The sequence below is a fragment of the Chrysochloris asiatica genome, unplaced genomic scaffold, assembly GCF_000296735.1.
Source record: "Chrysochloris asiatica unplaced genomic scaffold, ChrAsi1.0 scaffold00123, whole genome shotgun sequence".
NCBI lineage: Eukaryota > Metazoa > Chordata > Mammalia > Afrosoricida > Chrysochloridae > Chrysochloris > Chrysochloris asiatica.
This window is the reverse complement of record NW_006408641.1, coordinates 8047739-8064795: the sequence shown is the minus strand read 5'-3', so window position 1 is coordinate 8064795 and position 17057 is coordinate 8047739. Positions and strand designations below refer to the sequence as shown.

General features: G+C 37.8%; 1 protein-coding gene across 1 annotated transcript in view; it reads right to left on the bottom strand.

Moving 5' to 3' along the window:
• PTPN4 (protein tyrosine phosphatase, non-receptor type 4 (megakaryocyte)) overlaps nt 1–17057 on the bottom strand; it is a 222426-nt gene that overhangs the window by 37294 nt on the left and 168075 nt on the right. The window contains exons 14-17 of the mRNA XM_006868745.1: nt 12882–13040; nt 5622–5781; nt 1152–1235; nt 1003–1059 (exon numbers count right to left, since the gene is read on the bottom strand). Of these exons, the coding sequence (XP_006868807.1) occupies nt 1003–1059; nt 1152–1235; nt 5622–5781; nt 12882–13040 (460 nt within the window). The remainder of the gene's footprint in view (nt 1–1002; nt 1060–1151; nt 1236–5621; nt 5782–12881; nt 13041–17057) is intronic.

Sequence of the window (17057 nt, the reverse complement as noted above, 5' to 3'; positions counted from 1 at the left end):
AAGATTTACAGCCTTGGGAACTCTATACAGGGTTGCTAGGAGTTGGAAATGACTCAGTGGCACACAACCACTACCAACCACGTTATCTATATTACCTACATTATCATTTCAATGTGTAATTTATTTTATCAATAATAAAATAATTTTTATTGCTTTAAATTTTTAACTCTAAAATCACTACAAGGAACACACTTATAAAATATTGTTACCTAGTCTAATTACTTTGTTAGAGACAGTTCTTAAAAATGAAATTGTTAGGTTAAAAAATATGGATTTGATGTAAAAAACTTTAGTTTTTGTTTTCAGAAAACAAAAAGTGTTATACACAGACTAGGTCTATAAGTTTGCTAAGATGCATTTCTTCTGATGCTGCTCCCTACCAATTCCTCTCTGGAGTCAACTTCAACATTTTAACTACATCTTTTGGTAGTTATTTCTACATCTGTAAACAGCATTTGGAAACCTGGTGCCATCCTATAGGATAATGCACTGGACCGCAAGGTCAGTTTGAACCACAAAGAAGGTGGTTCAAACCCACCAGCCTCACCTCAAACACCCTAAACTGGGTTTTAGGAGTTGGACTGGACTTGACAGCACTTAACAACAACAACAAATAGCATTTCCATAAAGTTTTTCTTACGTTTTCTATTCTATGAAAGATAGAATTTCTTTCATTCTCTCATCAAGTTGATTCTGATTCATAGCAACTGATGGTGTTGAACTGTACTGTATGGTTTTTTTGCTGTATAGCAACCAAACTGTCAGTTCAACACTATCACATGGAGTTGCTATGAATCAGAAAATCATATAACATGTTTGTAAAAGCATAGCTTTTTAACACTTTTATAGAAAACAAATAAAACCTAACCTTAGACATTAAAGCCAACAATATTTCGTAAGTTTAAAATGTTTAATTTTTTCCCTTTATTTAAACAAATAAAAATGATAAAGTATGCATAATTCTTGAAAATCGATTTTAACTGAAAAATTTCCATAACTCACAGGTGTTCCTGGTGCTACTCGGGACACAATCACAGGCATCTTCTGATCATATCCTCCCTTAACAACAGAGCAAGTTGAGTATTTAGTCAAACATTAACAAACAATACTCTTAGCTAAAAAAACTGAGTACAACATAAATTCTAGATTACCTTTACATTGAATCCAAATCTTCCATTTTCATCAGGTTTCATTCTGATTAGAACCAGATTGTCATGTGGGATACCACCATTAGGCTTAAGAAGACAAAAAGAAATAACATCATTTTTTCATTTATAATCTGTCCTTCAGATAAACATGAAGCATCCTTTTTTTAGGTTGATATTAACTATGGTATATAAAAATCCATAATTTTATCACAATGCTAGTTCAGCAAAGTTAGTTTCCTTGAATAATAACTTGCAGTTTCCTTCATTAGCGATATTCTCTCACACCTCCTTGGAACTTCATGCTAGACTCTAAGTGCTAGAAAGAGTGGCGTGTCTGTTTAACCATTATATTAATTGTTTAATTAATTGTTATAGCCCTAGAACCTAGCTCAAAACTTAACATATAACAAGTGCTCATGGTGTCAGGTGAATTTACATATTGCTCCTTCCGCTTCATGAGTGCTCTTTTTTCTAAACAGTTTTATGAAGATATAATCGCATACTATGTAATTTACCCATTTAAAATGTACAATTCAATTGTTTTTACTATAGTCACAGAGGTGTACCACCACCACTACAATAAAATTTAAAACATGTCCATAATCCCTCAAATAAATCTGTACCCACTAACAGTCATTCCTCATTATTTCTCGACCTCTCTGGTCCTAAGATACTTCTGTCACTATAGATTTTGTCATTCTGGGTGGAATCATACAATGTATGGTCTTTTCTAACAGGATGTAAAGACATGCCTAAATTCAGGAGAAAGAAGGAATCAGGATTGGCACAAAGCTGTTTCTCATGAGGCAGATGTCAGTACCTCCCTCCACTGATCATTTATAACATGAGTCCTGGTGTGGTGCTGCGCGTTAATGTGCTGGACTGCAAGGTCGCTTTGAACCACAAGGTTGGTGGTTCAGCTATTCCTCGGAAACCCTATATAGTCACTATGGGTCGGAATCGATTTAATGGGACTTAACAACAAGAAGCCACAACTTGGGATCAGGGTAAACTAAGAAGTAATAGGAACAACTTGGGACTCCCTGGCGGTAGAAAGCATCCCTCCCTTCTTTAGTACAGGACAAGTTCTCCCCAGACTAGCTTGCTCAGCTTCTGTCAATCATGCTTACAGACCATTCTTGGCCTCCATGGGCCCTCTGCCTTTCGCTTCCACACTGTTGACCTTTCCCCTGCTAATTGGTCGAACTTATAGCCACATGCTGTTGGCCTCTGCCACTGGGCCACTTTCCAAGTCTTTTTCTGTCTTCAGTGTCATACCTCTTGACCTGTACTATAGCTCTTAAGGAGGTTCCTTTTGCAGGAAGCCTGGGCCCAAATCATTCTTATCCAGGCTCTTCATGGTCTTGCGGTTCCCACCTTGCTACTTGTCTCTAAACTCCTGTGTAGGATTGGCTGCTTATAGAAGCACATTCCTTTGTCAATTTCTAGGCATGCCCCACCCAGTAGCACCACATGTAGACTTATTCTCTTGCCTCAACTCAGTCACTCAATATTATTCAGTGAATATTCAAACCACTATTTAAAATGTCAAACAAACTCTCAGGGCAAAAGTAATCCCTCAGGGTTTAGGGGTAAAAAAAATCTCTGAAACTGTTTTTCCAGAGAACCAAGGTAACTGAACTGATTTCACCACCAGCTGTATTTTGATGATGTTGTTAGGTGTCATCCAGTTACTTCTGACTCCCAGCGACCTTGTATAGGATTCCCAAGGCTGTAAAGTTTTGTGGGAGCAGACAGCCTTATTTTCTTTTGCAAAGAGGCTGATGGGCTTGAACCACCAATTCTCTGTAGAGAAGAGCTTCTTCTACAGAGCCACTACACTCCACAACAGCTGTATTTAATTAATTCAGATTCATCCTTCAAGACATAGGTCAGGAGTGATGGAGTGGCTGGGGACTCTAGACCCAGAGAGGGGGAGGGGCTGTGTGTTGACAACTGAGTGGCAGGCCTGCAGGGTGTACTATTTGGTTGTTTGATGATGCATGGAGGGGATTGTATCCATGGCAGTGTAACGATATATGATAGGATGAATGTAAAGCTAATGTTCTCCCATGTAAACGCTCACATAATTCATAATAAAACATTAAAAAAAAAAAAAAGAGAGAGAGAGACAGGTCAGACTGGTGATGAGAGAGAGAAGAGGAAGGGCTGGTTGGTCCGAAGTATGGTGAGACCTGGGGGACGGACACCTGAGCCTAAGGACAAGGACATGAGAGTGAAGCATCCAGTTGATGAGAAGTGAGGGGAGATACACAAGAACACCCAAACTTGCAGATAGTATCCATTTGACCTAGCTTCAATGGCTGGATGATCAGAATTTAACTAGAGGAAGATGAAAAAATTTGATAATGGAAGGAAACAAGTGTAAATTGCTACAATTTGATGAATCTGACCTATACTTATGAATGCAGTAGCTCATGATACTGAGAGGAAAGGAATCTTCACATCAAGGATGAATCCTATCCCCTTTGTACACAGGATTGATAGGGCAACTAAGACACTGGTTACCTAAAATGGAGGTGGGAGGGGAGAGCCTATAAAGGCACAAAGAGACTGGCTTACAAGTTTTCAAGAGGGAGTTTAGTTTCAGAGTGTGTGGGGGAAGGTAGAATCCCCACTAGTTTTCATCTTGTCTAGATGGGTCTGGTGAAAGGCGATGGGGATAAGATTGATTCTTATGATTCAATAGTGAGTAACTGTTATCATGACTAATTGTAATCATCACAACTGTAAAGGTAGATGTTTTGTAACATAAAGGGGGAGTAGTTAATTTTACAGTCCAGGAACAGAGAACCCTAGGACAATCAAGGGAGAACAGCACAAGCAGAATGTGGGACCCTATTCAGAGAAGCAGCAACACCAGTGATGGAGGCAGAGATGAGGACAAGGAGAGATAGAGCAGCTCAGGACTCATGGAAAGAGAAAGGCTGTGTGCTGTCATCCAGGAGACAGGCTTGTAGTATGTGCCCTTCGGTTGTTTAAATGATATATATTCCTGAGTGTTCTTGTGTACATCCAAAAAAACAAGAGGGAACAGAAGCAAATATTGTTGAATGATGATGCATGGCGGGGATTGTAATCATTGCAATGAAACGAAATACGATAGGATGACTGTAAAACTGATGCTCTCCTATGTAAACTATCACTCAATTCACAATAAACTCAAAAAAAAAAGAAAAAAGCCATAGATCAGAGATGAAATATTCCAGTGTCTTCACTTAACACAGGACCTTAAACAATGGATGACACACAGCAGGCTGAACTCAGCAAGTAATTTTTCAATCAATAAATAAACACACTAGAATAGCAATTTTCTTTAATAAAAAATGTCTTGTTTTCCTATTTCTCTATCTACCAAAATGTCTGTTACATAGCAAAACCTCAGTGATAATAAATGAATTAGACAACACACACAACAATTACCATACTGCTAAAGTTCTGTTTGAACTACAAGGCCGGCGGTTCAAGCTCACCAGCTGCTCCTAGGAAACTCTATAAAGGGTCACTTTGGGTCGGAACCGACTCAAGGGCACTTAACAACAACAAAGTTGTCATTCACGTTGGTGAAGGTTCTGAAATCTTTTTGCGATATCTGTGTGGTGGAGCAATGAAAGTGGATTTTCAACTTTAGACAATGTGAGAGGGCTAACAGCGCAGTAGCCAGCGCAAACTTCTTACACTACATGCCACCGGTACCTGTCATGGATCCTTCTCTCTATATGTCTTATTCCTTCATGCCCACCCCCCTTCACTTTCTTTCCTGAAACATAACCCACATTTCTGTCTGTCATCTATTTGAGTAAGTAATGAAAGTTCCTCAGCCAGGGATTCTAACAACTTACTCTGTCATGATAAAAGCATGCGCTCGAAAGTAAAAATACCAAAATAAATTATTCTTTGTAAAACATATACTTCGAAGAACCGAGACTGTTTATGTACTCTAAGAAGATGTACTCAATTTCAAAAGATCAATGAAAATGATAAAATCTCTGCTCTAAGTGAATTACATAGTAAAGCCATCGATATTAAAATAAATTGTTGTTGTTATGTGCCTGCAAGTTGGTTCCCACTCATAGTGACCCTGTAATAGGGTTGCTGAGGAGCAACTACTGGGTTTGAACCACCAACCTTGGGTTCAAACTGACCTTATGATCCAGTGTTGATCATCCAGTGTCACATTATGAGCATTTATTTTGGAAATCTAGCTGTGCTTTAGGAGACTAAAATCATCACAAATGTTTCAAGACTGTCTAGAGCAATCAGCAATTTTATAGATGAGAACAAAGATTTCACAACTTTTTTTGCATCATGGCACAGTTCATGACCAAACAGTATTATGGCCAACAGAAAATACAGTAGTATAATTTACAGCTAAAACATTTCACAAGTACAAAAGAAATTTCACTTAGGATAAAAAATTCAAAGAAATATAAGACTACTTAAGAAGCTTACAGTAGATTTTTCTGGAGAAGATGGAACATCAAATGTTTCATTAATATGATTTTCCAGCTCTTGTTGAGAGTATGAATAATGAATTTGATTCCAACTGTTTTTCTTAGATTGTTTGGGTGGTAAAGCGGGGGGCAGCCCATCTGCAGGCGTCTCTTGTGACCTAGATAAGAAAAAAGGAAAGGATGAATATTTTGGATGTTGGTTTACAGAATTGTTATTTTAAAAGCTGGATTCAAATATCTATAGATATTTTCAATGTCCAGTGGTAGACAGGAGTCCAGGTGTGGCGCTGTAGGATAAGCACTGGACTGTAAACCACAAGATCGGCGGTTCAAACCCAGTACCTGCTCACTGCAAATCCTATACATGCTGACTGAGTCAAGACTGACTTGAAGGCACTTAACAACAACAGTGACAGACTTTAATATATTTCATTTGTACATGTTCCTGGAGCATATAAACACTCCATCCTATAAAAGTACATATATGATTTACTATGGTATGTTTTTGTTTTTGAGAACATGCATTTATTATAACAAAATAGAAAGTTGTTTTGAACTTTAATGACAATGGTCTTAACTTTGAATTTAGAGTAGTAAATTTAGCAGATCTGTAAACAATTTCTACTTATAAAAAGAACACTTTAAAAAACATCCCTGGGAAGATATTTATGAATTATTACAATGTACATGGTGGTTGTTAGGTGCTGTCAAGTTGACTCAGACTCATAGTGACCCTATACACAACAGAACAGAACACTGCCCAGACATATGCCATCCTCACAAATGGTGTTATGTTTGAGCCCATTGCATATGCCACTGTGTCAATCTTGTTGGAGGTCCTGTGTAGCACTGTAGGATCAGCACTAGACTGCGAACCACTAGGTTGGCAGTTCAAACTCACCAGCTGCTCCTTGGAAACCCTATATAGGTAGCAATGAGTCATAATTAATTTCGTGGCACTTAACAACAACAAACCACTTTACTAAGCACAACATTCTTCTCTAGGGACTGGTCGCTCCTGATAATATGACTGAAGTCTGGGAGAAGTCTGGTCATCCTGACTTCTAAGGAGCATTCTGGTTATATTTCTTGCAACACAGATTTATTTGCTCTTCTGGCAGTCTATGGTACTTTGAATATTCTTCTACAGCACCGTAACTCAAATGCATCAATTAATCTACAGTCTTTCTTACTCATTGTTCAACTTTCACATGCATAAGAGCTACTGAAAATATCAGGTCTTGGGTCAGGTGCACCCTAGTCCTCAAACTGATAACTTTGCTCTTGAATAGTTTAAAGAGGTCTTGTGTAGCAGATTTGCCTAATACAACAGATTTCTTGGCTGCTGCTTCCTTGAGTGCTAATTGCAGATCCAAGCCAAATGAAGTCTTTGAAAACTTCAATTTTTTTCTCTATTTGTTATGCTATTTATGGGTCCAGTTGTGAGGACTTCAGTTTCTTTATACTGAGGTGCAACTTATAATGAAGGCTGTAGTCTTTGATCTTCCTCTTCGCTTTCAGTATCATCTGCATCATGCCGGTTGTTAATGAATCTTCCTCCAATCCTGATGCCATGCTCTTTTTGGATTGTTTGCTGAGCAAATAATATAGGGTTTCTAAGGAAACCTATAAGGAGCTCTGGTAGCATAGTGGTTACAAATTGGGGTGCTAACCTCAAGGTCGGCAGTTCTAAACTACCAGCTGTTCCACAGGAGAAAGATGAGGCTTTCTGCTCCCGTAAAGATTTACAGCCTTGGAAACCCTGTGCAGGATTACTATGAGTTGGAATCGACTCCATGGTACTTAACAACAAGGAAACCTATTTAGGGTTTCTAAGGAACAGATGGTGGGTTTGATCTGCCGACCTAGTGGCTTGTAGTCCAGTACTGATCCTAGAGTGCCTCACCAGGAATTTAATAGATTGAACAGTTATGATGAAAATTTACTTGCATGTAATATTAACGATATTGTTTGGTGATTCCCACATTCTGTTGGGTCACCCACCTCTTTGGAATGTGCTCAAATACGGATCTGTTCCACTTGGTTGGCCAGGTAACAGTCTTCCAAATTTCTTGGCAGAGATGAGTGAGTGCCTCCTCCAGTGCTGCATCAGTTTGTTGAAAGATTTCAATTTGTATTTAGTGCAAGTATTTTTGCCAATACCTTCAGTGCAGCTTTCACTTACTTAGTACCATTGGTTCTTGATCATATGTTACCTCTTTTAATGGTTGAATATTGATGATTTCTTTTTGGTGCAGTGACTCTGTGTACACCTTCATCTTCCTTTGATGCATTCCACATCCTTCTATATCTTGCCCATGGAGTTCTTTAACAGAGGTAAGTCGAGGCTTGATTTTTCCTTCAGTTCTTTCAGTCTGAGAAATGCTGAGCTTGTTCTTTCTTCCCTTTCCATTTTGTAACTCCACATCTTTGCACATTTCATTATAATAACTGACTTTGTCTTCTCATATTACCCTTTGAAATTTTTTGAACAGTCTTTAACTTCCTCATTTCTTATATTTGCTTTAGCATTGCTACATTGGAGAGTAAGTTTTGGAGTCTCTTTTGACGTCCATTTTTTTCTTTTCTTCCGTTCCTGTCTTTTTAATGACCTTTTGCTTTCTTCCTGTATGATGCTCTTGATGTCCTCTCCCAGTTCTTCTGGTCTTCAGTCATTGGTGTCTAATGTATCAAATTTGTTCTTGAGATGGTGTCTAAATTCAGGTGGGATATGTTCCAAGGTCATCTTGTGGCTGTCATGGACATGTTTTAATTTTCTTCATCGTCAGCCTGAACTTGTGTATGAGCAATTGATGGTCTATTCTACAGTCTACCCCTGGCCTAGTTTTTGGGTTGTTTTTTTTTTAAATGATGATATGGAGCTTTTCTTCCTACATATGTACTCAATTTGATTCCTGTTTATTCCATTTGATGAGGCCCATGTGTGTAGTCACCTTTTATGTTGTTTAAAACAGGTATTTTAAATGAGTAAGTTATTGTTGTGTACTGTCAAGTCAGTCCAATTTATAACAACACTGTATTGGGTTTCTGAGGAGCGGCTGGTGAGTTTGAACCTCTGGCCTTGCAGTTCAAACAGACCTTAAGGTCGAGTGCTTATTCTATGGCACCACACCAGGACTCCAGTTTGTTGTTGTTATGTGCTGTGGAGTAGATTCCAACTCATAGCGACCCTGTACAGGGTTTCCGAGGCGGTAAATCTTTACAGGAGTAGAAAGCCTCATCTGTCTCCCGCAGAACAGCTGGTAATTTCAAGTTGCTGACCCTGAGGTTAGCAGGCCATTTCGTAACCACTACGCTACCAGAGCTCCTTGGACTCCAGTTTAGCGCCTAGTTAAAGGCAAAGCCAGGACACAGACCTGAGTGAATATCCTACCTCAGAATCTTGAAATGAAGTAGTGTGTGTGTTATGTTCTCCTGGGCATTCATTCCTCTTCTTTTGATTATTCTACCCCAATTTTTCTCTAAGTAACACATCTGCCTCACTTTCAGTCCATGAGGCATTTGAAAGGAATAACTCTTTAATCTTGTGAAATCCTATCATGCAATCTCCAGCATAATTTCTATCACGAAGGACATATTTGCCATTTACTGATCCGTCTTTGTTTCAAACTTTTGCACTTCAATCATGAGTAATTATCAATACATGTTGACTGCATGTTTGATCAGTTGGCCTGAAGAAGCTGGTAGAACACTTCAAAATTTCATCACCACTAGCTTTAATGGTTGGTGTGTAAATTTGAATAATAGTGGTATTTGGTCTACTTTGTAGCTGTATAGGTATTATCCTATCACAGACAGCCTGTATTTCAAGACAGATGATGATGAATGCTGTGCCATTCCTCTTCAATTTGTCATTCCTGGCACTGTAAACCATGTTATGGTCAGATTCAAAATGGCCAATACCTGATGATTTCAGCTCAGAAATGCAAAGAAAGAAGGAGGTATTAGGATGTGGCACAATCATTTATTTTTAAAGATAAGAGCTGGAAAAGATCTTTCACTGAGAAAGTATCTCAAGATTGGCAGTTCAAATCAATCAGCTGCTCCTCAGAAACTCTAGAGGGTCACTATGAGTCTAAGCCAACTCAACAGCACTTTAACAATGACAACAATGCCAAAACCCAATTGTACATATACATCCATCAAACCCAGGAGAAAATAAAAGCCATATTCTTGATACACACAAATATAAACTTGTCAGGAATGAAGGCCCATTTTTTCTAAGACATACCAGTATTTCATGTCTGGCTCAACTCCACTGTTCTCCAAGTCTTCACTGGGCTTTACTGCTGGACTGGTAACTGCAAGGTTGGCAATTCAAACCCACCAGCTACTCCCTGGAAACCCAATACACAGTTTCTATGAATCAGAACCAACTGCTCTGAATTGTATGACATAAGTGGGCCCCAAATATAGTGGGAGCAAATGTGGATCAAAATTCAAAATTATTTAAAAAAAACAAAACATGTTTACTGGTCAGAAAGAGACTGGAGGTACCTTATACTCTGGACTTCAACCACCGTTCAGATCTGGAAAGGAATTTACCACTCACCCTTCTGGCCTAATTTACAGTCAAGCAGTGGTGGTGGTTGTGGTGGTTATGTGCTGTGGAGTAGGTTTCGACTCATAGAGACCCTATATAGGGTTTCCGAGGCTGTAAATCTTTACAGGAGCATCATTCTCCTGTGGAACAGCTGGTAGTTTCGAACTGCTGACCTTGAGGTTCGCAGCCCGATTCGTAACCACTATGCTATCAGAGCTCCTTATAGTCAAGCAGTAGACATGTATAAAAAGGGGAAAAAACAACACTAGTAAGTTCAACTCACCATGGAATGGTCAATCATTCAAAAAAGGGCTGTGATGTATTATTTTTTTTGATATATTCTTGATTTGCATTGCTGTTGTTAAGTGCTGCCAAGTCAACTCTGACTTATAGTGACCTGTATAGGGGTTCTGAGGAGCAGTTGGTGAGTTTGAATTGCCAACCTTGTAGTTCAAACCAACCTTGAGGTCCAGTGCTTATCCTACAGTGCCATACCAGGACTCTACACAATGAGATATCATCTCACACCAACATTACTAGTGAAGTTCAAACAAACAACAAATGCTGGTGAGGGTGTGGAGAGACTGGGACCCTCCCACAGTGCTGGTGGGACTAAAAAATGGTTCAACCACTATGGAAGATGGTATGGCGCTTCCTCAGAAATAGAAATACCTTGTGATCCTGCAATCCCTCTACTTGGCATATACCCACAAGAAATACGAGCCAGAAGTAGATATGTGCACACCAATGTTCATCACAGCACAATTCACAATAGCTAAAAGATGCCCATCAATGAAAGAATGTATAAACAAACTTTGGTAAATACATAATGGGATACTGTGCAACCTTGAAGAATAACGATGAATCTGCAAAATACCTCATAACATGGATGAATCTGTAGGATATTATGCTGAGTGAAATTAGTCAATCACAAAAGGACAAATATTGCATGAGACCATTATTTCAGAGGCTTAAGAAAAGGTTTCCATACTAAAAGAAACATTCTTTGATGGTTTTCAGGGATAGGAGGGAGGGGAATGTAACTCACTGGCTAGAGGGTCAACACACATTATCTCAGGTAATGGGGAGGGCAATATACAACAATAGGGAAGGTGGCAGATGAATAATGAAATAGGGGAAGACTTAGGGAGGCATGCATGGACTAATAGGATAGAGGTAAACAGTGATTTATATACAACCTTGAAACAACAGTGTTCTCTGAAAAGATAGGCTGAATAGGTAAAACGGGAAAAATGTTAATGAGTTTGGCTGTCTTGTGGATATTGGTTTCCCCTGCCTACTACTGCAGGATAGACATTTATGTGTGATAGAAATAAATATTGGTAATTATGCTGACATAAGCCTTCAAAGCCTGTTTTCACATCCTCTTTAAAATAATGGGAATGGAGGCCTGCTTCCTGAAGAACCTAGGGGTGGTAAGGGGGCTTGGAGAACATTTAACAAAATGGGGATAGATAAGGGGAATTTCCCTTTCTGTCTTACATAGGAAACTCTTTAATTTAAAAAAAAGTCATGGAAAAAAGAGAGGGAAGGAGTATTCAGATCAAGTATCAATGTTATCCTTTCGGTATACAGGGTTGATAGGGACGGGTAACTTACACATTGGCTACCTAAAACGAGGGGGCAATAAAGGCATGAAGTGATTGGCTTACAAGTTTTCAAGAGGGAGTTTAGTTTCAGAGTGTGTGGGGAAAGAGTCCTCACTGAACAGTTTTCATCTTGTCTAGACAGGTCTGGTGAAAAGAGATGGGTATAAGATTCTTATGTTTCAATAGTGAAAATAATTGTTACCATGGCTAACTGCAACTGTCACAACTGTAAAGGTAGAAGTTTAGTAACAGAAGGGGGCAGTAGTTAATCTTACAGTCCAGGAACAGAGGACCCTGGGACCATCAAGGGAGAAGAGTCCAAGCAGAATGTGGGACTCTATCCAGAGAGTCAGCAACACCAGAGATGGAGGCAAAGATGGGGACATGGAGAGAGGAGCAGCTGAGGACTCTGGACTCATGGAAAGAGAAAGACTGCCAGGAGGCAGGCTAACAGAATGTGCCCTTTGGTGTTTAAATTATTATATATTTCTGAGTGTTTTTGTGCACATCCTCCTCCAAAAACAACAACAACAAAAAAAAAACAACAGAGGAAATTGCAGCAAATATTGTTGAATGATGATGCACAGAGGAAACTGTAATCACTACAATGAAAGGATGACTGTAAAACCAATGTTCTCCCATGTAAACTATCACTCAATGCACAGTAAAAAAGTAAAAAAAAAAAAAAAAAAAATCATTGAAAGAGTTTTCAAAAGACTCTTTATAAGTGTTAATAGAAATTTTATCAGCTGATTTTAGTTGCAGCTGACAATTTCTTAAAATGCTTAGGCAATCTTTTCCACCTTCTCACTATCCTAATTTTTATAGATTCAATAGTGTTGAACCAATGCTTTCTCATATCTTAATTCTTTGTATATGTATCCTTTTCAGATGTATTAAACAAGCAATAACAACAAAAAAAACCTCTGAGGGGTATAAATAAGCATATTTATAAATGTAAAAACTTCTTAAACTCACATAAATAGACTCTTCTATCCAATATCCTAATCTCCCCATTACTTTAAGTGAGGTAATCTGGGGCATTCTGAAATACAGATTAGGAAGTAGGTGGAAAAGGTCTTACGGTGATGATTCCAGAACGATGCTGTTTGCTTGTGTTGATGATGGAGACCTGTGATTCACAAATATTTCACTTGGAGAAGTGTGAACTACATGATCTACCAAATGTCCAACGGAAGATGGTCGTAACCGAGTTCTCTCCTGGGTAAATGCAGAATTTCGACTAAATGAAGAAGAAAAGAAGAATAAAAATATACTTTAATTAAAAATGTTCAAGTTTCTTATATGGTTGCACTAAAAAGGGGATATGTGTTCCTTAAGACTGACTATGTTGATTAAAGAAATCTCTTACAATAATAAAGTGATGCTAATAAAAGGAACACAAAATGGGAAGCCAGCTATCTGAGCTGTAGTCAATAATAATGAGCCACATTTTACCTAGTCAACCACACATTACCTCTAACTACCTAAATGTTTGTAGGCATTCATCACTAAAACTTTGTGCCTTATTTAGCATTTCTAAAAAACAGTGATAAGAATAAAATATTTAGAAATACCTATCGCTATTTAAAAATGGAATTATTTTTAAATCCTTACAAATTTCGGGAACTTTCTTTAAATCCTAAGACTACATAGTAAATACCACATCCATCCTCACAAGTTACATAATCACATTATCTTTCATTATTATACCAAATATTTGAGCACTTACTAAGTGTCAAGCACTAGTTTGAACATTTTATATACGAAGTCAAGTTAAAAGGTACCGTTACTAGGATTCTAATTCATACATGCAAGACTTATTTCAGACAAAATGTTATCAAACATGTCTCAGCAATTAAGTGGATGGCTACAGACAAGTGCTGTCAGTAACTCTCAACTTACTCTCCTTAGAGTGCCTTTTAAAAAAAGTTCCAATCAAAACAGTGGCTTCTGAGAGGATCTATTTAGTCAGTTCCGAGTGTTATGGTGAATGTTATTTGGGACCTCAAGTATGTAATCTTGACAGATTTTCTTGAAGGACACGGGACAATCAAAGAGATTTAATGAAGTTTTAAGAAAAAGGAAACAGCCCCGATTAGAAAAATGCCAGGAAAATTGCACCTATGAATATTTTTTCATCGCAAGGTATCTGCTCATTCTTTGGGGGTACTAAGGGCTGTCCTAAGAGAATTTCCTTGAGAAACATTCCTTCCACCCTACAGCACTGATCTTGTTCATTCAGACTTCTGTTTTTTCAAAGGACATTTAAAAGGATCATGACTTGAATCCCTCAAAGATGCCTAAACTACCACTTTGATGTGGTGTAGATTAAAGAGTGAAGAATTCTTTGGGGAGGAGTTAAGAGAGAGATAGAAACACCCCCCTCCAGAAGTGTACAGACTTCTGTGTACAGTCTGCCAAGACACAGCAGCTTCACATTTTGATATCTTTGTTTAGCAAAGTTTTCTACTATTGGAAGTAACACACGTGGCTTGCTCTAATATATCATTTAATTTACCTTTCATAAGAACATTACAAGACAGACATTATTATTATAAATACAATTTTGAGGATGAGGAAAATGAGACAAAGAGACTAGCTATCTAACTTGTTCAGGGTTCAGACATACATTGAATCCAGGATCCACCTACTTAAACCACTAGCCATTGCTCGTGAATTAAAACAAATTTTCAGATCGTAACAAATTGTTTCATTAACTAGAAAATTTAATCAGAGCTATGCTAATTAATTACTTGAATCATCTGGTTTAAATTTTTTGTATCTTCAATAAACTCGCTATAATTGTTAAGTGAGGCTGGTAAAAACTAAAGAAATTGCTGGCTACAAAAGGGCGTAGAAAAAGAAGATTTTTTAATATATATAGTCTTTTGTCCGGAAAGATGATTTAGCAATCTGCAATTAACAAGACAGAAACTTTTGAGTCTATTTTTTTTCTAGGTGTAAAGAAGACACTTAATACTAGGTAATATTCGGGGAATCAAATTACTTATATAAATAACATTTATGTTCAATAAGTCAATTTATTCTTAAACTGACAAACATCTCATCAAAGACATAGCTTTTAAAATTTAGTCCATATTTATTCTGACTGACAGCAACCCTGTAAAGTGTCTCCAAGGAGATGCTAGTAGGTTCGAACTGCTGATCTTTCCAGTTAGCAGTCCAGTGCTTATCCTATAGTGCCACACCAGGACTCTGTATTCAATATGAATTTGGGTAAAATATTTTAAAAGTAAGCCTTCTTCACATATATTCGATACCAAAATTCAGATAGTTTATAAATGAACCTTTAATATTATAGTTTCTCCACATGCAAATTCCCATTTTATACACATCATTTTATACACATTTATGATATACAACATATTTGTTAATATGAAATACAGATAATTTCTTTGGTTTGTACAATTTCATTATCTTATCTATGACAAAGCAGGCAACTCTTGTGAGAAATGCTAAGGTGAATACACACATAATTCACACAGTGCTTTTTAGCACAATTAGAGCCTATGGAGACTAGTGTTGGCCACCTCTTTTCTAGGACATACGGAGTGCTACAGTAATGATGTGGTGCTGTGGGTTAATTGTGTTGGACTGCAAAGTTAGTTGAAACCACAAGGTTGGTGGTTCAAACTCACTAGTTGTTCCTTAGAAACCCTATACAGGGTCACTATGGGTCAGAGCTGACTCGACGGCTCTTAAAACAACAATAACAACAACAACAACAACAAAACAACAGAGTAGTGGATAGGTGGGAACTCAGTAAAGAAAGCATTTTCACACAACATATACTCCCTTAGAAATGTTGTTGGAAATTCACATGGAAATGAATGATGTCAGCAATAGTCACAGCCGATTTTAAGTCTACTGCCAGATCCTGGTTTACTGACTAGAGACCCTTACTGTGAAAGCCAACTCTTTAAGAAAATGAGGGTCCTTGTTCAATGATTATTCTTATTTCCTAAGACTATGCCATACCATTTTAGCACTGAACTGCAGGCTAAGAAGAATAATGCTTTGGAGCAACAAAAATCATATATAACCAAAATTTCAGTTTTACATATCTTTATCTTCAGGTCATTTTTCTGTTAGTTTCTCCCACTGTGGTGGCTTGTGTGTTGCCGCTGTGCCACTAGTATTTAAAATTCTAAATATCCACAGTGGGCAAGTTTCAAAAGACTTCCAGACTAAGACAAACTAGGAAGGAGGGGTGAACACTTCTGAAAGATTAGCCACAGAAAGCTTCATGAAGAGCAGTGGAACACTGATATAGAGATGGGAGATCAACCCTTCAGGTTGGAAGGCACTCAAAATACTACTGCAGAAGAGCTGCTGGAAGTTGTCAGAAATAAAATTGAATACATAAAGTAGCATTAGAGAGCTGAAAAGGACTGGTATTAGCTATTTTGAATTGGAAAATCTTATGGTTCACTATACTGGAAACAATAAATTCAAAAGGAATGATGTCACATTCATCATCAAAAAGAGCACTTGAAGATCAATATTGAAGTATAATGCTGTCTGTGATTGGATAATATCCATATGCCTACAAGTTAACATGACTATTATTCAAACTTGGAAAATATGGTCTTAGTGATAGAAATGATGCTGGACATAGCATGACAGAATTTTGCAAGGCTAATAACTTCTGCATTACAAGTACTTTTCTTCAACAGCATAAATAGTGACCATACATGTGAACCTCACCAGATGGGACACACAAGAATCAAACTGACTACATCATGAGAGGAAATAATGGTGAAGATCAATAACAACAGCCAAAACAAGGCCAGGGGGCAACTACAGAACAGGTCACTAATAACTCATATGCAATTTCAGGCTGAAGATGAAGAAAATTAAGTCCATGAACAGATTTGATGCACTAACCACTAATGACCAAAGAACAGAGGACGTGTTGCATGACATCAAGAACATCATCCAAGAGGAAACCAAAAGGTGATTAAAAAGACAGGAAAGACATAAAACACTAAAATAGATGTCAGAAGAGACTATGAAACTTGCTCTTGAATGTTGAGAATCTAGACACTAAAAGAAATGATGAAGTAAAAGAGTTAAACAGAAAATTTTAAATGGCAGTTCAAGAAGACAAAGTCAAATATTATAATGAATTGTGCAAAGACCTAAAATTAGAAAAATAAAAGGGAAGAACATGTTCAGCATTTTTAAAACAGGAATGTTGCTGTTAAGTGCCGTTGAGTCGGTTCTGACCCATAGC